General features: G+C 40.4%; 2 protein-coding genes across 2 annotated transcripts in view; one reads left to right on the top strand and one right to left on the bottom strand.

Annotated features, from left to right (window-relative positions):
* Window positions 1-11878, bottom strand: part of LOC117293782 (iduronate 2-sulfatase-like) — a 36173-nt gene extending 24295 nt beyond the window's left edge. Inside the window, exons 1-4 of the mRNA XM_033776222.1 lie at window positions 11799-11878; window positions 4645-4781; window positions 2768-2948; window positions 365-456 (exon numbers count right to left, since the gene is read on the bottom strand). Coding sequence (XP_033632113.1) covers window positions 365-456; window positions 2768-2948; window positions 4645-4781; window positions 11799-11865 — 477 coding nt within the window. The 5' untranslated portion in view covers window positions 11866-11878. The remainder of the gene's footprint in view (window positions 1-364; window positions 457-2767; window positions 2949-4644; window positions 4782-11798) is intronic.
* Window positions 11879-12992: 1114 nt separating this feature from the next.
* On the top strand, window positions 12993-21220 carry LOC117293857 (DOMON domain-containing protein FRRS1L-like). Its single transcript, XM_033776323.1, has 5 exons — window positions 12993-13348; window positions 18720-18818; window positions 19617-19770; window positions 20486-20638; window positions 21036-21220. Exons 1-5 carry the CDS (start codon window positions 13103-13105, stop codon window positions 21092-21094), a joined length of 711 nt encoding a protein of 236 aa, XP_033632214.1. The 5' UTR covers window positions 12993-13102; the 3' UTR covers window positions 21095-21220.
* Window positions 21221-22130: the final 910 nt, after the last annotated feature.

Genomic DNA, 22130 nt, shown 5'->3' with positions numbered 1-22130 from the left:
ACCATGTAATGGTTTACTCGGTGCTGTGGCGCAATATGCAGCCTATCAAACCAGGAACACTGGTTCTCTTTACCATGAGTGCACTGGATTCTTTCACATGCATAACACATCACAAAACAAGTGTAAAACTTTATGTCCCATACAAAGGAAGCTGCAATAGTGGTTTTGAGTGTCTTTCTAAAGGACACAAGTGTCACTTAACCAGGACTCAAACCCACACTCTGCTGATCAGATACACCAGAGCTTGAATCTGGTGCTCTTATTCGTTCAGCCACGACACACCACAACACATCTGACACCTATATGAATTCTTAATTTAAAAAAGGGGGGGGGGCGGGGGCAGAATTGTAATTATTTGCCCTACCTTGTTTTTTTTAGTTTCCCTTTTTGTGGTTGGCCTGAAGGCAGGAATGGACCAGCTCAATGGATAATCATCAGTGAAATTGGAACATCGACCTGTCATAAAATTAAAACAACTAAACATAAAATTTATGATGAACAAACTGCTTTCATTCTCCTCTTTATACAGTGTCCTAAATATGAAGTACTTTCCTCCAGGTCTGGATTTTCATCTTTGAAAGGGCAAGGCCATTTTCATTTTGTAAAGTCTTGGGCGTATTCAAACATTTTTGGGACCACTTTGGTCCCTCGTATATTCCATTGGAAAATCGTAAAGTCAAAAGGAAACTTTTGAAGGGGCACCAAGGCCAAGACCAGGGCCAAATTTAATGAAGCTGTTAAGCAGAAAATATTACTTTGGAAATTTATTTGCTAAGCTTAAAGTTGAGTGGGGCACCAGTTAAACAATGTAAACTTTATGGAGTTTTTGCTGGTAACCATTTTCTGTGGCTTTATGAAATTGGACCTTGGGGCACTTGAAGTCATGGCCTCCGTGGCCTGCATGTAATTCCAAGCCTGATGAGATTGGTGAGGGCATCATTGGGTCAAGTTGAGAGCAGAGCCCAATTTCATAGTGCTGCTTAACGAGAATATTGCTTAACAAGTGTCTGCTAAGCAGAAATGAGCAGGCTACCAGTCAAAAACTGTACATGTGACATGGTAGTTTGGCAGGTAACCTTAGTCTGGTAAGAAACACTTTGTTGTGCTAGGCTACTTTTTGTGCTTAAGCGGCTCTATGAAATTGGGTCAAAAGCGGTGGATGGCTTTAGAATAAACCATGGTGTTTGCAGCAATAGAAAGTGTTTTTTCTCACACCCATCTTGATTAGATTTCCGCTTGCACAAGTCCGCTATATAGTTGCTGATAAATGCGACTCTGGCATTTGTACACATGACTTATTTCCTTTGCTATTCAAACGGATATCATTGTAGGTCAAAACAATTTATATTCAGAAAAATAGAATCTCTGGAATCTCAGATACGGTTTTTGTTCGATTTGGGGGTAAAAAGGTTAAAAACAAGTTTGTGTTTAAAGGGAAGGTACACATTTGGTAATTGTCAAAGACCAGTCTTCTCACTTGGTGTATCCCAATATATGCATAAAATAACGAACCTGTGAAAATTTGAGCTCAATTGGTCGTCAAAGTTACGAGAAAATTATGAGAGAAAAAACACCCTTGTTACTGTTAGACAAATTTGTGTGCTTTAAGATAAGAATAAAAGACCAGGCTAGAAGTCTTTTATTATTTGAGTGAGAAATTACCTCATTCTCACTTCAGAGGGAACCGTTTCTCACAATGTTCTATACTATCAACAGCTCTCCAATGCTCGTTACCAAGTCAGTTTTTAATTTAATATTGTTTTGAGTAATGACCAAACGTGTACCTTCCCTTTAAATAAAAACAGAGAAAGATATTCGTATTTTGTAAAGTCATGGAGAAAGGTGTTCCATGGTATAAAATATTGCCTGAATTCCGCCTGTGATTACTTTGAATGGGGAATTCACCAGGCCACTGCCAAATATGCTTTAAAAGTCAACAACAATCAATTAATTCAAGCCAGTGGATCTAATCAGAGCCTAGTACAGGATGGTGTTGGATTAAGCAGATTGCTTAACAGCTTAGCATTAATAACGCACAAGTGATTCTATTGGTTGCCTGCACAATGCAGCAATGCACTTTTCATCCACCCTGTGACTTGCTCACACAGTCACACCCAGAATCTATGGCTAGACTGCTAGATGACTTGCACCGTGCTTTAGTGCTGATTCACTAGCTTTGCTTGCTCACTCACAATTTACCTTCTGATTATTATTTCCAAAAGCCAAACACACTCTATTACAGTTTGTAATCATTTCCAAAATCCTGAAAAAACAAACAAATGAAATGAAACAGACCTGAAACTTCATCTTTGAGAGGGCAAGGCCATTTTCATTTTGAAAAAGGCACTTAAAATTAAAGTCAAGGGGCACCAGGGCAATTGAGACAAGGGTATTCAGGGTCATGTCCTCCTTGGCCTCTGTGGAATTCCAGGCCTGATGAAACAAGACTACAAAATAGTGTGTCACCAGGCCTGTATGCTTCATTTTTGAAAGAGCAAGGGCACCAAGGCATGTTCGGCCTTTGTAATGAGCACCCTATGAGATTATTGTCAATTTCTACTGGATCATTTAAAGGGCACAAAGGCAATGACCAGGGGGCATGGTGGCAATCGCCTTCAATGCCTCCGTTAAGTATCAGGCTCGAGTGTGGACAGAAATAGTAGCCCCTACTTGTGCACTTATAACGGTGCATGTCCCACTTTGTCACAAATATATTGAATGATTAATATGTAAGTATGTCTTGACCATCTGTAAATTCAATACCTACCCCTGTGGAAAACTTTTCCCAACGACACTGTGTAATAACCATTCTCTTTGAAATGCTGAGGTAATGTTGTGAAATTTCCGGCTGCATCTCGCCAGTAGCTGGACATGAAGTCCCACAGGCGAGTTGAGTCTGGTCTCCTACTCGTCAAGAAAGATATCCTACTTGGAGCACACAAAGCTTGCTGCAAAACGAAAAGGATACCAGATTGTTACAAGAGTACCTGTTTTTACATCATTGGAAAATACAAATAATTCATTCAGCAAAGCCTTGTATCGGTGGCCGCCTCATCCTCAAAATGTAATGGCGGCGCACCTGATCTCTTTCAATCGCTGCTCTTAGAAGCTCTCGTACACTTCTGTTACTCCACTCTGGACACTGTCTATCCAGCAAAGCTAAGGGTGGCCTCTGCCTCGAATTGTACCTGATAACTGCGCCAAGTATGCCTCCCTGCAGAATGCTTCAAAATCATACAAAGCTTGGAAAGCTTCTTACAAATATTCATGCATTACTTACTTCTCACTTGGTGTATCTCAACACATGCATAAAATAACAAACCTGTGAAAATTTGAGCTCAATTGGCTGCGAAGTTGCGAGATAATAATGGAAGAAAAAAAACCCTTGTCTTTTGAAGTTGTGTGCTTTCAGATGCTTGATTTCGAGACCTCAAAATCTAACTCTGAGGTCTCCAAATCAAATTCGTGGAAAATTACTTCTTTCTTGAAAACTACGTTAATACTTTAGAGGGAGCCGTTTCTCATAATTTATGCTAATAATTATTTTGAATAATTACCAATAGTGTCCACTGCCTTTACAATACTCAATTTACAACGCGTTCATTCAAGAATTTATGGCCATTCAAGAATTTATGGCCATTCTGTGGGCTGAGGTGTTTCTGATCAGCAGAGTGTGGGTTTGAATCCTGGTCGTGTCACTTGTGTCTGTAAGGAAGCCACAATTAGGTAAAAACCCAGCGCCCTTCTCAAAAAGAGAAGGCCCCCCCCCCCCCTAGTGTTCCTGTTTGACTGCATATTGCGCCACAGCACCTTGTGCTATGTAAAAGGAGTAGGTCTAGCACTCCAAAGGACACTGCATACCGTGCAAGATAAATACAGTAGTGTTGGAAACGCAGTTTTAAAGCCATTGGACCCTTTCGGTAAACAGTATTGTCCAAGTCCCACACTTAGTGTATCACAACTTATATATAAAAGAACAAACCTGTGAAAATTTAGGCTCAATCGGTCATCGGAGTCAGGAGAAAATACCGGGAAAACCCACTCTTGTTTACGCACGCTTCGCCATGTCATGACATGTGTTTAAAATAAATCCGTAATTCTCGCTATCGAGAATCGATATTGTTTTTATGTTTTCTCAAAAAGTAAAGCATTTCATGGAATAATATTTCAGGAGAAGTCTTCACCATTACCTTCTGTAAACCCTGTAAATTATTTGTAAATCTGTGAACTTTTTTTTGTTTTGTACCGAAAGTATATAATGGCTTTAAGTGAGGTGTAAATGTAGAGTGTTATTGAAAGTATTGTTAGGGCCTATTATATACTGAATACATGATAAAAAGGTGTGAAATGCAGAAAGTGAACACTTTGCTGAAAGTGAACACTTTGCTGAGGTTACCACTGATTGTAAGATTTCACTTATTGGCAGTGACATACAATGTATGTAGGAGGAATAAAATGAAGTCTATGAATTCAACATGACCTGTAAACTTTTCTCTAGATTGTACAATTTGTCATCCCCACAAAAACACAAATTAATCTTAAAGTGGTTGAAAACGTCTTCCAACAAAGAACACATCATTTTGGCAACCATAACCTTTACTTCCTAGATTGAATTAATTGATAAACAGACCATGAAGGCTTTACCTGTGCGTGGGCATCTGTAAATCTGATTGATTGAGCAGCAAGCTGGTCCATGTTGGGAGTAATTACTTGCTCTCCATAACTCCCTAAGGCGGGTCGGAAATCATCAATGATCAGGAAAAGCACATTGGGTCTTGAATCTGTGAGAAATGATGCAAACTGAGTTAATGTATGTCTTTCGTAAACACATCCCCTCCAAATACTCAAACAACAACAAAACGCAAACAAAAACCAAATTTAAATGCAAAGCACAAGATCCTCTTAAGAAGCAAGGTAATCCATTTTCTTCTTATTTCTTATCTTATCATTTTTTTCTAATTTTGTCAGAATTTGGTGTATATAGGTAAAACCAAAACGATATCCCTGATACAAACTTAACATCTAAGACTTTCTTTCTTTTCTTCCTTTCTAGTGCAGCCTTCATAATTGAAGATAGTTGTACCATGGAGGAAGGAAGAGAAGGAGCTTGAACGACCCGCAAAACCGCAGAGTAACAAAAGAAAATGTCGGACCTCCCCTGTCAGGCCAGTGGAAAAAGATAGGAGACCTCCAGCTGGACGGCCGATTAACGAGCAGGATTAGATCTCTTTGTACAGAAGGTGTGGTACCGCCAGACTGCGCTCTTGCCTGAGTGTAAAGTTGAATCATTGGAGACAAGAATTGTGAATATACAGTACCAGCCGCAAGTAATTCCAAACCCCAGCGAGTTCGGAACGGGTACCCGCGAGTAAACTGCGTGGCGGGTACGGGGACCCCCGCACCCCCGCGGATATTTTGCGGGGACGGAACGCGGTCCACGCGAGCGGTGGTACTTGCGAGTGGCAAGTTTTGCGGGGCCAAGCAAGGTCCCCGCAACAAGTCTAGTAATAACTTCACGCATGGGTTAGCATGAATACCTTCAATGATAATAGGGAAGGCGGCCTGAATAATTGTACACAAAATAATTCTTTAATGCCGCTTGAGACTTTGAAGAATGTCCGTTTCCGTCTTTTAATAATGCCGGCATTGGAGTTGGGGTACATTTTTTTACAAGTTAAGAATGTCCGACCTCCCCTCCTTGTTTATTTTTGCCGTCCTGGGACAATGAACAATTATTTTTAATGGTAAAATGGCCGCTGTATTCCGACTGATAATATTGCTGGCATTCGAGTTGGGGAACATTTTTTTTAAGGTTAAGAATGTCGAACCTCCCCTTGTTATATTTTTGACAATTTTTTGTAATGGTAGAATGTCCGATTCCGTCTTTTAATAGTGCCGGCATTCGAGTTTGGGATTTTTTTTACAAGCTAATAATGTCGACCTACCCTTTTTTTTTTTTTTTTGGCCGTTGTGGGAAAATTCATTTAATATTTTTCTTTTAAATGGTAGAATGTCCGTATTCTGTCTTTTAATATTGCCGGCATTCGAGTTGGGGAACATTTGTTTACAAGCTAATAAGGTCGGACCTACCCTCGTTAGTATATTTTTGTCGTTGTGGGAAAATGCATTTAATGGTAGAATGTCCGTATTCCGTCTTTTAATATTGCCGGCATTCCAGTATTGGGGAACATTTTTCTCAAGCTAATAATGCCGAACCTACCCTCGTTGTTATATTTTTGCCGTTGTGGGAAAATGTATTTAATAATTTTCTTTTAAAAGGTAGAATGTCCGTTTTCCGACTTTTAACATTGCCGGCATTGGAGTTGGGGAACATTTTTTTACAAGCTAATAATGTCGGACCTACCCTCGTTGTTATATTTTTGCCGTTGTGGGAAAATGCATTTAATATTTTTCTTTAAAATGGTAGAATGTCCGTCTTCCGACTTTTAATATTGCCCGCATTCCAGTATTGGGGAACATTTTGTTTACAAGCTAATAATGTCGGACCTCCCCTCGTTGTTATATTTTTTGCAGTTGTGGGAAAATGCAATTAATGTTTTTCTTTTAAAAGGTAGAATGTCCGTTTCCGTCTTAATATTGCGGGCATTCAAGTTTTCATTTACCGTTTGTGGTGTTTCACGGAAACATCATGGCATATTTTTACATTTTTTGTGACTTTCCGGTCACTAGCGGTGGTTCAAAATTTGGGTATTAGCACACGTTGGTATTCAATTGTGTTTTTTGATTTGGTGGGCACAATTGTGTACACAATTTTTACCAGGTCTCAAAAAAGTTGTTTTTTTCTGTATTATATCCATACGACATACGACACCGTAGTTGAGTGAAGAACCAAGTGCGCACGTCCAAACTCACAAACGCCAGGTCGCCCATTGTCTGTGTGACCCGGTATGTGGGTGATTACGAAGGGTCGTTAAACAAGCGCGGTACCACGGGTTCGACTTTTGAAGTCCTTTCGTTGGAGCTCCTTCTCTCCCTTCCTCCATGGTTGCACTGCCAGACACACCGGGCCAACCCCTTCTCTTCTCTCCCTTCCTCCATGGTTGCACTGCCAGACACACCGGGCCAACCCCTTCTCTTCTCTCCCTTCCTCCATGGTTGCACTGCCAGACACACCGGGCCAACCCCTTCTCTTCTCTCCCTTCCTCCATGGTTGCACTGCCAGACACACTGGGCCAACCCCTTCTCTTCTCTCCCTTCCTCCATGGTTGCACTGCCAGACACACCGGGCCAACCCCTTCTCTTCTCTCCCTTCCTCCATGGTTGCACTGCCAGACACACCGGGCCAACCCCTTCTCTTCTCTCCCTTCCTCCATGGTTGCACTGCCAGACACACCGGGCCAACCCCTTCTCTTCTCTCCCTTCCTCCATGGTTGCACTGCCAGACACACTGGGCCAACCCCTTCTCTTCTCTCCCTTCCTCCATGGTTGCACTGCCAGACACACCGGGCCAACCCCTTCTCTTCTCTCCCTTCCTCCATGGTTGCACTGCCAGACACACCGGGCCAACCCCTTCTCTTCTCTCCCTTCCTCCATGGTTGCACTGCCAGACACACCGGGCCAACCCCTTCTCTTCTCTCCCTTCCTCTATGGTTGCACTGCCAGACACACCGGGCCAACCCCTTCTCTTCTCTCCCTTCCTCTATGGTTGCACTGCCAGACACACAGGGCCAACCCCTTCTCTTCTCTCCCTTCCTCCATGGTTGCACTGCCAGACACACCGGGCCAACCCCTTCTCTTCTCTCCCTTCCTCCATGGTTGCACTGCCAGACACACCGGGCCAACCCCTTCTCTTCTCTCCCTTCCTCCATGGTTGCACTGCCAGACACACCGGGCCAACCCCTTCTCTTCTCTCCCTTCCTCCATGGTTGCACTGCCAGACACACCGGGCCAACCCCTTCTCTTCTCTCCCTTCCTCCATGGTTGCACTGCCAGACACACCGGGCCAACCCCTTCTCTTCTCTCCCTTCCTCCATGGTTGCACTGCCAGACACACCGGGCCAACCCCTTCTCTTCTCTCCCTTCCTCCATGGTTGCACTGCCAGACACACCGGGCCAACCCCTTCTCTTCTCTCCCTTCCTCCATGGTTGCACTGCCAGACACACCGGGCCAACCCCTTCTCTTCTCTCCCTTCCTCCATGGTTGCACTGCCAGACACACCGGGCCACCCCTTCTCTTTTTTCCCTTCCTCCATGGTTGCACTGCCAGACACACCGGGCCACCCCTTCTCTTCTCTCCCTTCCTCCATGGTTGCACTGCCAGACACACCGGGCCAACCCCTTCTCTTCACTACAATATTAAGTGTGTACCGGGGTCTTTTACGTGCGTTGATAGCTTTTATAACAATACACAGGGACAGCTTTTACGTCCCATCCGAAGGACGAAGCAATGGTTTAAAGTGTCTTGCTTAAAAGGAAACAAGTGTCAAGACCAGGAATCGAACCCACACTGTGCTGATCAGGAGCTTGAGTTCGGTGCTATAAACCACATGGCCTTGACCTTACACGTTTTGAGAGAGGACAAAAGGACTAAGACACAAATTGAACCGTTAAACTAATGGTGTTACTACATGTAATTAAGGTACAATAATTAAAGGCCGTCTTCATTTACCTAATTAGTAAGACACAAATATTCTAAGCCAAGATGATCTACAAATCAATATTTGTATGGATTACCCTATTTCTAGCCAGCTACAACGACAATTAACAATACATTTAATAAACACAGGATTTTTTTGTTATTATTAATATCCAAGCAACCAGGGGCAGGTGTCAGCCAAACTATCTACATTGTAAGTGCATCATTTTTAATACTGGCCAACTGCACCAGTAACATGTAGACTTAATTTAATTTAATGTAGCAATGCTATATTAAATTACCATGAATAAGCCTGTGGGACTTTCCCACTGAGTGAAATGCTAAGCTAAGGAATTATCACCCTTCAGCAAATGATATCTAACTATATCAAGCTTTCCCAGACCGATGCAGTTAGGTAGGCCCATGGAGGAAGGAATGGTACCTTGGTACATGTAGGCCTAGCGTCATAACTTTAGCCTCAGGTAGTAAATTATTATAAGTACATGTATAGCCTGATAAAATCGAATGGCTTATAATATTATTATTACAATTTTTATTTTTGTGCAAATAACACTATACTTTACTGTGTACAGCTACATGTATACCTAATGTACATGCACGTACATTGAATAGCGGCCTAGTGATTACTACTGATGCTGCGTCACACACTAGTGCAGTGATAGTGAGTGGTACTAACAACCACCATTGCCCCTTGTCATTGCCTTGGTGCCCTTGAAATGCTCTACAGTAGAAATTTACAATTTCCTCATAGGGTGCCCTTTGCCAAAGAGAAAATGCCTTGGTGCCCTTGCCCTTCCAAAAACGAAGCATACACAGCCCTGCGACAGTGTGTCACCAACCAGACCCAGTAACTCGAAACTGGGGCTATTTGATCATGTAGGGCTTCACCGGACTATCCCCATCAATAGTGCCAATACGTTGGACTCCCTCCGCTTCTTGATTTGAACTGGAAGAAGTGGAGGAAGTCCAGCAGGGTCTAGCCAACCTTGTAAGAGCTGATTATGGCTCTCTTTTAACACCGGTCTCATCACAGTCGCCATTCATGTAATGGCGACTGTGATTAGACCAATATTAAAAGAGAGCCACAGCTCAACAAGGTGGGCTAAGCGGAGTCCAGCGTAATGGCACTTTTCATGTGCCAACACCAGTGTCAACAAAAACTGTCTGCTGGCAATAAGTGTCCGCTTATTAGCAGATTGCGTTCTGATTGGTCAAGCTTCTAAGACGTCACATTGTTACGGAAGCTTGCTACAACACTTTCAGCAAAACTTGAACGTGTCCAAAGGAGAGCTACGAGGGTGTTCCTTAGGCAACAACGAGGTGCAATGTCGTACGAGGACAGACTCAAAACTCTAAACTGGCAAACGCTTGAATCCAGACGACAAAGACTCATTGTGCAATTCACCACTAGTTGTTTATTTGGTTTAATTAATTGTCACATCATCAACTTGAATACCTCTGTCAATACCCGGCACACCGATATACTTGTATTCAACCATTTGTATTGTATGCTAGAACCCTCAGCCTAAAAAACACTTCAGTTCATTCTTTCCCTCGTGTTTGGAGCGGTCTGCCAACAAATATCTGCAACTCCCTCACCCTCGATTCATACAATTGTTTTAAAAGATACCTGTGTCAGCACTTCCAGAACCTGTAGAGTTTTTCCAAATTGTTTTTAATTTATCTGATGATAAAGATTAGCCCTTTTCTTAATTTCTATATTTTTATTCCTCATTTGTTCATTGTTTTTAGGTCAGCTTTTTTAAACTCAAATGTGCACTTCCAAATAATCTTGCTACATATAAATAGGTTTTTCTTAACATACATATTTATTTTGTTCTTATTATTTATTATATTTTCCAAAGTTTATCTTTACTGTTTTTAAATGTTTGTTAAAGATTCTATTCCTATTTTAAGATTGGATTGATAGGCTTTCGAGTCACAGTGGTTAGGTTCACTTTTATTAATCCTGGCGATCTTAGAATGGGCTTGTCCTGTCTGCTTTTATAATTGTCTTGCTTGATTGCCAGTGCTCTGTCTCACTCAATCATTGGTTTACAATTGTTCTAGGTGTCATAAGTTTACATTCGTTGTTTCTTATACTGTTATATTTCTTTAGTACGGTAATATTGTATCTTGTACTGTTTGTTGAAATCTCGGCCGAATAAATAATAATAATAATAATAATAATAACATAGTGTCCGCGGTTAGCATTCATCAACATTGCTTACGTGCCTTGCTTCATTTTTAACCTTTTAGTTTTACATTTCTGCTTGTATTTGATTATAAATATTCGCATTATTAATCATTTATTACACTTTCGCAATTCATACTTTTTAAGTAAAATACTAATCTTGACATACTTTTGAAATTAACAGTTCGTCTATTTTGTTACTTGACAAGTATTTACTTGAACGCTTTCTTGGTTGTAATTCTTAACATTGAGCACAATCTGACTTTTTAAACCTGCACTTTTACCATAGTAAAATACTAATCTTGATATACTTTTGAGAGTAAGTTTTCTGTTCGTCTATTTGTTAACTTCGCTTGTATTTACTTGAACGCTTCTTGGTTGTATTTGGTTATAAATTATCAGCAGCAGCAGCATATGCCTGGCGCCTGGACACTATTTATTGGGTGGACACTATTTGTCACGTAATACGTGCCAAATAATTTGTCACGTAATACGTGCCAAATAGTGTCCGGAGTCTACTGCGCATGCTCAGCGGACACTTATTGCCAGCGGACAGTTTTTTTATGACACCGGACCTACTCCTAGATAGATTTGTACCTCCATGATAGAAGAATGATATGATGAGGTTCGTTCCGCTATATCGTATCCTCGTTTGTGAATTGTGGGGATGATATTATATTATACTTTTTTATAGCAGAACCATATATGGATGGAGGAAGAAATATTTCTTCCTCCATGTTCAAGGAGTACACCGGACCTAGTTTTTGCTCCATGACTAGACCCAGTAACACTAACAGGGGTTCTGGACTGATTTAACAAAAATGGAAATTTTGCATTTTCAAACGAAATGTACAGCGGAACAGACAGACACAGCCCCAGTTACTAAACTGAATACTCAATACTGCCTCGCTACCCCGATTCCCAGGCCAGGGTCGGGAAAGTAAACAGTTCCACCATACTTCAGCAGAAGAAAGAAGAAATACTTACCACCATTTATAAAGATAACAGCAGTAGCTAATAGCAGAAGGAACGTCCAAACAAACAACGTTGCCATGGCAAACACATAATTCTTCTGCATACGTTATGCCCTTGCAAGAAATGAACGACGAAAATAGCAGGGCAGTGTTGACGTCTTGTAAAGACCATGCGTGTGTAGCGCTGGCCCAAGTCGTGTGTGCACTTGAAGTTAGACTTCTCTAAGTCTGTCAAGAGTTTCCCTAGGATGTGTAGGCCATTAAGTTTCAATTAATCTGTTTTTAAAGCCAATCTAGTCAACAAAAATCATCCGCTCAACAACGTTTAATCATATCACCTTGTCAATGGTAATTAAGTTTGTTAGATGTCGTATTGCTTACAATTTGCAATTACTTGATTTGCAACGGGACTTTGTTTACACAAAAAGTCTAATAATACGTTTAGCTAGCCAGAGAGGGCGCAACATACCAGCGAGTCGCAGACTTTGAATTTTTATGTGATATATTTTAAAATGTGCTGTGATCATCACGTTCTATGGATAAGTTGACACATGTGTAGTGTTAATAACTACCACTTGAAAAGTGTGACTTCACAAAAATATAATAAATTCAAGTTTCCATTCCCTAACAGTACACTTGAAACTACATCGTCCACAGAAATTTCTGTTAATATTTTGGGGTCAACTATACCACTCCAATTTTACAATTGTTTGATAAAATGATTATGATTGAGTTGTAAAAAAACAACAGGAAAACATTTGGCACAAATCGAAATAGTCACCAATTTCCAGTACTGCCATTTTCAATATTTTGCAAATCAGTTAAGTTTATTCATTTAAGCGGATTTTGAAATAAGATTTGAGCATGATTTTGGCAAAGATTAACCCTTAATCTATTTCGGCAGCTTCACCTATACTATGAGCTCTAAAAGTACCGCGAACTCCCATTCTATATTTTTTTTATATTGTACACACCATTGTGTCCCGTCGAGGTTATCATGGTATCGTGTTGATCTAAATGAAGGTAACACGCCACTCATGTATAGAAATCAACAACTAGTTTACGACAACTTTTTATTTACGATTCACCAAAACATAAAGAAGTCTGGTGGCACGGTGCCGTTTATTTTGATGGATTAGTCTTCTAGCCGATGAAGGAGTGACCTCTTTCACCAAGGGGGTTTAATATTCTATATATACCAATATCGCATTAGGAACCGCATTACTTCAAAGGTATCAGTTTGCCGCACATGACGCCCTTGTCCTTTCGCTCTGACACACTTCAAATCTGAAGAAGTTTTTGAGATCTCCTTTTACCATGGCGACCAAGCTGCAAAATCTTCTCCCGCTCTTTCTTATTTTGATGGTGATGTTGTCTGCTAACGCAGAGTATCACTGTGGTAGGGAACAATCTTGTTACATGTTACCAGCTGAATGCGCGTATGGGACGTGTGACTATGAAGTTGTCTGGAGCCTGAATAATGATGCGACTAAGCTCAACCTGAAAATAGCTGCTACTACGACAGGCTGGGTCGCTGTAGGCTTCTCAGACGATCGACAAATGGTAAGTTAGGCATCTATATATACCTAAAACCCCTCCCAAACGAGCTCATTACTATCAATCTTACCATACCCATTTTATACACCGATCTTACCACTGTATAGGCCCTTACTACGCAGTACCCGAGCTCTGTAAAAACAAGTCACATACATATTACTTGGGTGGGATTCGAACTCACGACCTGCGATTCTAGAGCAGTGTCATACCAACTAGACCACTGAGATTGCCCGGTATACCTAGAGGCTAACAACTAACCAACCAAATTTCCACGTGAGTTTCAGGATAAGCAAACAACAGCTGAATATACCAGTAACAAGCAATATGCAACAAATTGAAATATGGATGGTAATCCTCTTTTTATCAAGGAAGAAATCTCATGCTAAGCAAATTGTGTGCTTAGCAGCGCTATGAAACTGGGCCCTGGTCTTACTCTGCAGATGCCCATTAACCATCTCAAGATATATATGGAGACCGGGGGTTTTCTCTATTGCTCCTCGCTTGTTGAACCCACTCCAATCATTTCTATGCAAAATTGACAACCTGGACCACATCAAAGCTTCGCTCAAAACTCTCATCTTCCTTCAGACAAAATGCTAACTTTATTGGAGGAGTTCACGCGCGTTTGGATGTTTTTGAAATTATTGCACCAGCCAAATGCTGTGAATCGTCGTCATCAAAGTTAAACTTCTCTAATTAGATGTTTTCCTCAATTTTATTTTACTATATTGTGAAATAGATGAAGAATCATCGATTACACAACAATCCAATTCAACTGACGAATACCACCAAATAAATCTTGGCTGGCTATACGACATTTTGAAATGGTAAATGTCCGTGTACAGTGAGCCGAAACACTCAAGCTTGCAGGCTGACCATCGTTATCTCATTGTCATTACACTAGTAACATGGATATTACAATCCGGGGGGTCGGTATTATTACCGATTGCCCATCACATGCGGTGAAAACAAAACAGAATAATGGCAGAATCATTACTTAACAAGTTGGTGATTTAATTTCTAAAATTTGTATACATGTTTCAGAAAAAGTTGCATGCGACCCCGCCCTTTTATTTTTCGCTGACTGATTTTTCGTCCAAAGAACAGAATGAACCATAAGAATAGCTAGCTCTGTGTAATGAACAAAATATAATGAGGAAACACATTTACAGTTTGAACTAGGCCTATATATTTCGTCTCAAAAACAGAATACACAGAATGGCTAAGACTTCACAAGATTAGCGGGCAAAAACATTCAACAACAAAATAATTCCCGTTGCGGTGCAAACTTCATGGTGCACTCCGCTTTCCATATCATCGCAAAATTAAAATTTTCCCGTGATTTTGTTCTCAAAAGAAAACAAAGTTAGGGAGAGAAACAGTCCTGGATCTGCTCTTGATAACCAATGAAGTTGAAACGGCATACTTAACTTTTATAGTAAACATAAAATACATTAATTTATCCCATGAAGTAAATTACTTCGAAACGTCAGGCCATTATTATTATTATTATTATTTTTTGCTTCGATACCCTCGATCCTTTTGGTTGATAAATTGTTTGCTATAGATCTATTTTCTAAATTAATTTATCTATTAACTCATATTGGTAATTAAAGCCATTGGACACTTTCGGTAAACAATATTGTCTATGTCCCACACTTCGTGTATCACACCATCTATATATAAAATAACAAACCTGTGAAAATTTAGGCTCAATCGGCCATCGGAGTCGGGAGAAAATAACGGGAAAACCCACCCTTGTTTCCGCACATTTAACCGTGTCACGACATGTGTTTAAAATAAATTCGCAATTCTCGCTATCGATAATTGATATTGTTTTAATGTTTACTCAAAAAGTAAAGCATTTCATGGAATAATATTTCAACAGAAGTCTTTCACCATTACCTTCTGTAAACCCTGTAAGTTATTTGTAAATCTGTGAACTTTTTTTCTGTACCGAAAGTGTATAATGGCTTTAAAACAATGTGAGAGGTATAAGCAGTAGAGAACATGGTTAGAATGGGATTGGTTTGGGTTACGTTAGGCGCTCTCTTAAATAATAGTGTCTGAAGGTAAGCTACTAATAAACTCACATGCAAATAATTTTGCAGAGCAAATTAATTTGGTGAATTTAATCGAGAGTGGTAGGTTAGGGTTGAATTGGAGGTATCGTAAGTCGGGGTCACGTTTTTCCTAAATCAGGTACACATGGTTCACTCTGACCCAGTGCTGTGTATTGCTCTCGGCCTAATAAAGCTATTAAGCAGAAAATTCTGCTTATCAAAAATATCCTGGCTAAGCACTAAATGACCGGGGTACCAGTAGCAGCAATGGTAGCTGTCTGGCATTCTGGCTGGTAACCTGTTTTTTCTAAGAAAAAGTTGGTTGTGCTAAGCAAGTTATTGCACTTACAGGCTTTATAAAATTAGGCCCTGACCTGTTACGCCCACATCGTTAAAGGGCGCCGTCATTGTCAACAAGCCACTGGCTCATAATATGAGCAACAACTGGGTATTCAGAACTAATTACCACATGCATCACTGAATTACAACAGATTCTTTCTAGAACTAGTGCTTAATGACCTGTAAGAGGGGATTTGTAACTAAGGGTCAACCTTTATTTCCCGAGGTCAAAGGGAAGGCGATCCGCTGCGATTCTGTCCCCCATTATGGAAAATTAACTGGAGAAGGGTGATTCAAAAGAGACGCTATCAGAAGAAATGTGTTCATTAGAAATTTGGTTGGAGGGGGGGGGGGTTGGGGGCAAGAAAACTCCGGGGGACATAATTTCCAGCCACACCGGCACGTACACAGACCCCCCTCCCCCCCCCAAAAAAAATATATATATATAAATAAATACATTGCTGAGGGCCTTAGACAGCTCAGTAACACTGATCATTACATTGAATGTGCTTCTGATCCCACTGAATCTTTCTCCCAAGATATCAGTGACACCCTGGTTAAGATTTATAATGCCAATGATATTGAGAAAGATACATTTAACTATCTCCTCCCACATGACCCCCGTACAGCAAGGTTCTACCTTCTACCTAAGATACACAAGCCCAATAACCCGGGGAGACCTATTGTATCTGGGAATGGTAGCCCCACAGAGCGCATTTCTGAGTTTGTTGATAGCTTCCTCAAACCCTTAGTCTGCCGTATTCCTTCCTTCATCAAGGATACCAAAGACTTTCTCCACAAACTAGATGAGGTCAAGCACCAAATACCTGACTCTGCTATTTTGGTTACTTTTGATGTTTCATCACTGTATACTAACATACCCCATCATGAAGGCATGAGTGCATGTGTCTCTGCCCTCAATGCTAGTAATCAGTCCCGCCCCTCAGTGAGTCATATTAAGGAACTCATGAGCCACATTCTAATGAAGAATAATTTCACATTTTCTGACAGGCATTTTCTACAGGTACAGGGTACTGCCATGGGTACCAAAATGGCACCCTCATATGCTAACCTATTCATGTCTCAGTTGGAGGACAGACTCCTGTCCTCCGCCCCCAACCGACCACTAGTTTGGTGGAGATTTATTGATGATATTTTCTCCATCTGGTGTGGTGACCAAGACAGCTTGGATGAGTTTATTGCCCATATCAACTCATTTCACCCCACCGTAAAGTTCACTACCGAACAATCTCTCACCAGTGTGAACTTTCTAGATGTGACAATAACCAAGTCTCCTAATGGCCTTGTCACAGATGTTTACAGTAAACCCACCGACACCCACCAGTACCTTCTCTCCAATAGCTGTCACCCTAGTCACTGTAAGAAGGCAATTGCTTACAGTCAGGCCTTACGTATCAGGCGTATCTGTTCCACAGATACCCTGTACAAGAGGCGCTCATCAGAGCTAAGGAAACACCTTGTATCTAGGGGACACAGCGAACGTAGGGTCCAACTTGCTATCAACAGGGCTCTCAACGTACCTCGTCATACTCTGTTGACTAACACGGGAGCTAAAAAACCTCCTACCAATAGAGTTGCTTTGGTCACCACCTTCCACCCCAAACTACCCAAACTTCCCTCAATTCTCAATAATAACATGCCTATACTTCACTCCTCCAGCAGGTTACACTCAGCAATCACTGAGGTTCCCATGGTTGCATTCCGCCGCCCTAAGAACCTTGGTGACATACTAGTCAGGGCCAAACTTCCCCCTGGTACAGTCCAAACACAACCCCCGACAGATATACTGGGCTGTCACAAAATGTACCCGTTCCAAATGCAAAACGTGTCTGCACATTAAGCCCTCACTTAAGGTGAAGAGTCATACCACTGGCTCTTCATACAACATCAAGACCGACTCTGAATGCAGCACGTCTAATGTAGTCTATGTCATATCATGTAAGAGATGTGGGCTACAATATGTGGGAGAGACTAAGACCAAACTTAGTCTTCGCTTTGCGAATCATGTCTCTTCCATAAAGACTAAGAAACCGTACCCAGTCTCTATCCACTTCAACAGCCCCAATCATAGTGTCATTGATGTTGAACTTCGGGTGATTGAAGCTTGCAATGGTGATGACACACACCGCAAGAATAGAGAATCACACTGGATTCACCAACTCAAGACAGTAAAACCCTTTGGACTTAACATAAACACTGGTGTTAAATAACTTCTCATTACCCTCCACTTCACTTCTGCCTAAGAACTCATATGTTGTATATATTCTGTACATAAAGTATAAATTAACCTAGTTTAAAGTTGTTTTTATAAATTCATCACTGTAACTATCTGATGTAAGTAACCCCCCCCCCTTTTTTTCCACAGGTCCCTCATACCTATTTTTAAAATCATCATACCTTTGATCTTGCTATTCTTATTAATTGACCATTGTTAGTTGCATCATGATGCAACTTGCTCTCTAATCCTACCCTTTCATGTCTCCCTCCATTGTTGTCGAACAATACATTTACCACTTTTATGGTCCAGTAACCCTTCCTTTCATTCTAAACATCCTTTGTCCTCGCCACTTCACTCCTATTGGTTCATAGCCCCCAATATTGTTTCTGAAATAGGAACTTTGATTGGCTGTTATTTTCCCGCTTCTTTCTGGATCCTTTCCTTAATCCCTTTCCCCCTCTCTTTTTCTATAAATGGATATGTATTTGTTTGTACTTGTCTTATGCCTCTGAAGAAGGTCCGGATTGGATCGAAAGCTAAGGCCATCTACCCTATTCATTATATATATAAATAAATAAATAAAAAAATAATGTCTGGTCATGTCTTTTTTAATATGCTATTTTGCATTGGGAATAAAGTATTTCATGTGTTTTTGTAGCCTATACTTTTGAGTAACTCCCAGTTGACAAAAAAAAAACGCTTTATTGAGAATGTATGTATCTTTGATCATTTATAGGGAGATGACCATGTTCTTATGTGCATGAAGACTGGGAACGCAACTGCCAAGTTTGAGCATCGTTACAACAGAGGAAGGACAAATGTTGCACAGGAAACGGTAAGGAAGAACTCAGAGGAAAAACTGGCTTGGTCATTGGGTAGCATATCTAAGTGAAAGTGCGCCCTCTGTGGCAAACTGGCACTTCGAAAGAAGTTTGGTCTGGGTGCACAGGAAGGTCTACCCCACACAGGGGGTAATAGATGCAAACTTTTGTGAACGTTTTGAAATGTAAACTTTACTACTAGAATCAACAAAAAGACTCACCAACAAGTAAAGTCCAAATGAGACGATCAGATGGTTGCTGACAAGTTTGAAGAGAATGATTACGATCTCCCGATATCTGTGACAAAACATTAAATAAACATAATCATCATTTTTTTGTTAATAGATCTTTGAGGATCAAATAGAAAATGCTCATTGGTTGACTGGATGGGTTGCAAATTTAGATTGTGATAATGAAAACAATTCCCAAAGGCACGGATGGACATCTTTGGTACTTGTCAAAGACCAGTATTCAAACTTGGTGTATTCTAATGTAGCATAAAATAACAAAACTGTGAACATTTTTGCTCGATCGGTTATCGAAGAAAAGCATCCTTGTTTCACTTATGTGTTTTCAGATGCCTAAATATATTAAAAGACTTCAGGCTTGAAGACTTTTATCATTTGAGTAAGAAATTACATCTTTCTCAAAAACTACATTACTTCAGAGGGAGCCGTTTCTCACAATGTTTTATACTATCAACAGCTCTCCATTGCTCGTTACCAAGTAAGTTTTTATGTTGACAATCATTTTGAGTAACTACCAAATAATTATGTCCAGTGCCTTTATGGAACATTGTCTTCATATTCCAGAACGATGGGATAACTGTGGAAGAGATCAACTACTCCGAAGGCAAAGTGAGCTGTCGTCTAGAACGTAACGTCAGTGTCATGACTGGAGGGAAGGTATTTGACGTGACTCAAACCGATTACTACATGTTCTTCGCAAGAGGACCACTGGTCGACGGTAAGCAGTCAACACCAAATGTCGGCAGTATACGCTATCACGCAGTGTTTTAACCAAGTCATTGTTTCTCAAGTCAAGTCAAGTCGAGTCAAGTCAAGTCAAGTCACAAAGACCAATTTAGCTCAAGTCAAGTAAAGTCACAATTCATAGAATGTCCCAAGATGTGACAGACACAAATCAAAAACCTGTTAAAAGACCAGTCAGTAAATTCAATTCATGAATATCAGTGCAAATTTAACGCTCGGCCTTTCCACAAGGTGGCAAGAGCATGCACTAAAAAAAAAACATCGGGCGGAATCTTTGTCGACGATTCTATTTTGCACCATTCATTTATAAACAATATTTGCATTGTCGTAAAATCAATGAATTCAAGTCAATTGTAAAGTCTCATGTCATCTTTGCTCAAGTCAGGTCAAGCATCAAGTCATTTTCCACTCAATTCAAGTTCACGGTAATTTTTTCCCAGAGTCAAGTCAAGTCACAATTTGGTGACTCGAGTCTAGAGTCAACAACAAAAGTATAACGAGTACGTTATCGACAATGGAGCTCAGTTGCGTTATTCGTGAACGATTTTGCCATTAGTGGCTCAGTGGTAAAACAAACAAATATTTCGACAAAATGAACACATACATCGAATCTAGATCATAAAGTTTTGTTATTAACATTCAGGAAGTGAACGGTTGACATGTTATTATTATTTCCACCCATTGAATAGGCGTGCCTGTACAACACGACGATATTCCCCCAGTCACAATGACGAAGGTGCATTTTGCTGACATTGAGATTGTGGATGCAGCAGCTCCAACTACCGGTGACGGCGACGGTAATGGCGATGGTGACGGTAACAGTGCCACTGTCAAACAAGCAGGTAATATTGGTCATTGTGTCATGTATGTGTCGTGTGTCGTGGCCTAGCGGTTAAGAGCACCGAACTCAAGCTCTTGTTTTTCTGATCAGCAGAGTGTGGGTTCGAATCCCCAGCCATGACGATTGCGTCCTTATGCATGACACTTAGCCAGTGATGCTTTGTCCTTCAGATGGGACGTAAATCCGTCGGTCCCGTGTGGTTTGTAAAGCATGTATATAACCCAGTGCACTTATCATAAAGAAAAGGGGTTCGCCCCGGTGTTCCTTAAAATTGTCCTATATTCTACGAAAGTACGTCTTCGCCTTGTTCTTACAAAATGACATCAACAATGTTATTTGCTACACGCACACATTTCTATCGATTACATGTCTCTCAATTGTTTACTTTCCCATTACAGGTTACGTGGCTGTTATGTTCAGTATGCTGGTGGGAGTGATTGCCTCCAATATGCAGTAGCTATATTAGGCTAATGATCACAAACAAAGTATGAAACAATGCTGGACGACTATTAAAGCCATTATACACTTTCGGTACAGAACAAAAAAATCACAGATTTACAAATAATTTACAGGGTTTACAGAAGGTTACAGGAAACATTAAAACATTATCCGTTCTCGATATCGAGAATTACGGATTTATTTTAAACACATGTCATGACACGGCGAAACGTGCGGAAACAAGGGTGGGTTTTCCCGTTATTTTCTCCCGACTCCGATGACCGATTGAGCCTAAATTTTCACAGGTTTGTTATTTTATATATAAGTTGTGGTACGCGAAGTGTGGGCCTTTGGACAATACTGTTTACCGAAAGTGTCCAATGGCTTTCATGACAGCAATCGAACTGTTAATAAATACACTTTATCGAGCAATTATTGGACACCAACCTAATCTACATAGTTTAATCCCGAGGAGCCCCACGTGACACAATGTCTCATTTTGAAATACTTAATACCCCCGCACGATAAAACACACTTTCCACACGTTTGATTTTAAATGTATTATCTTTTCATTTTAAACAATGATAATGTCACCGTTATTGGTTTAAGCACAGTCGGTTGATCGTTTCATATCTATATAAATTTGTATTCAGTTAAGTTTCATCATTCGTATGTATCTTGTATGTTAAACTTGCTGTATATTTAGTTGTAACTTACTTCACAATTACCGCATTTCTATAGCGCCTAACACCTCCAAAGAAAGTCTCTAAGCGCTCATGAAACATATTTTCATAGGCATTATAGGAAAGGCATTTTACGAAAATTGTTTTTATTATAACATTATTGGGTTTATTATAACTTACATAAAGCAGTCCTCTATTTTTATTCGAAAATACTTTGAATAAGTTCTCCTTTTTATTTTTATAAAAAATGATCGGATGGGAGATTCAAATAAATAAAATGTGTCCGGTTGCAATATCTTTTGTTCGTTTGGATACATAATGTTTATTAAGTATTAGGAAACATTTGCTATCTGTGTTTTACTTCGCGGGTCC

The sequence above is a fragment of the Asterias rubens genome, chromosome 8 (genome assembly GCF_902459465.1).
Source record: "Asterias rubens chromosome 8, eAstRub1.3, whole genome shotgun sequence".
NCBI classification, from domain to species: Eukaryota; Metazoa; Echinodermata; class Asteroidea; order Forcipulatida; family Asteriidae; genus Asterias; species Asterias rubens.
The sequence above is the reverse complement of the archived record's forward strand: the minus strand, read 5'-3'. Positions and strand labels throughout refer to the sequence as shown.

Bases quoted from the DNA above. Each gene is read 5' to 3' on its own strand.
- LOC117293857 (XM_033776323.1), top strand. From the start codon at position 13,103: ATGGCGACCAAGCTGCAAAATCTTCTCCCGCTCTTTCTTATTTTGATG. The intron at 18,819-19,616 runs GTAAGGAAGAAC...TTCATATTCCAG, and splicing joins CAAATGTTGCACAGGAAACG to AACGATGGGATAACTGTGGA. The intron at 19,771-20,485 runs GTAAGCAGTCAA...CCCATTGAATAG, and splicing joins AAGAGGACCACTGGTCGACG to GCGTGCCTGTACAACACGAC.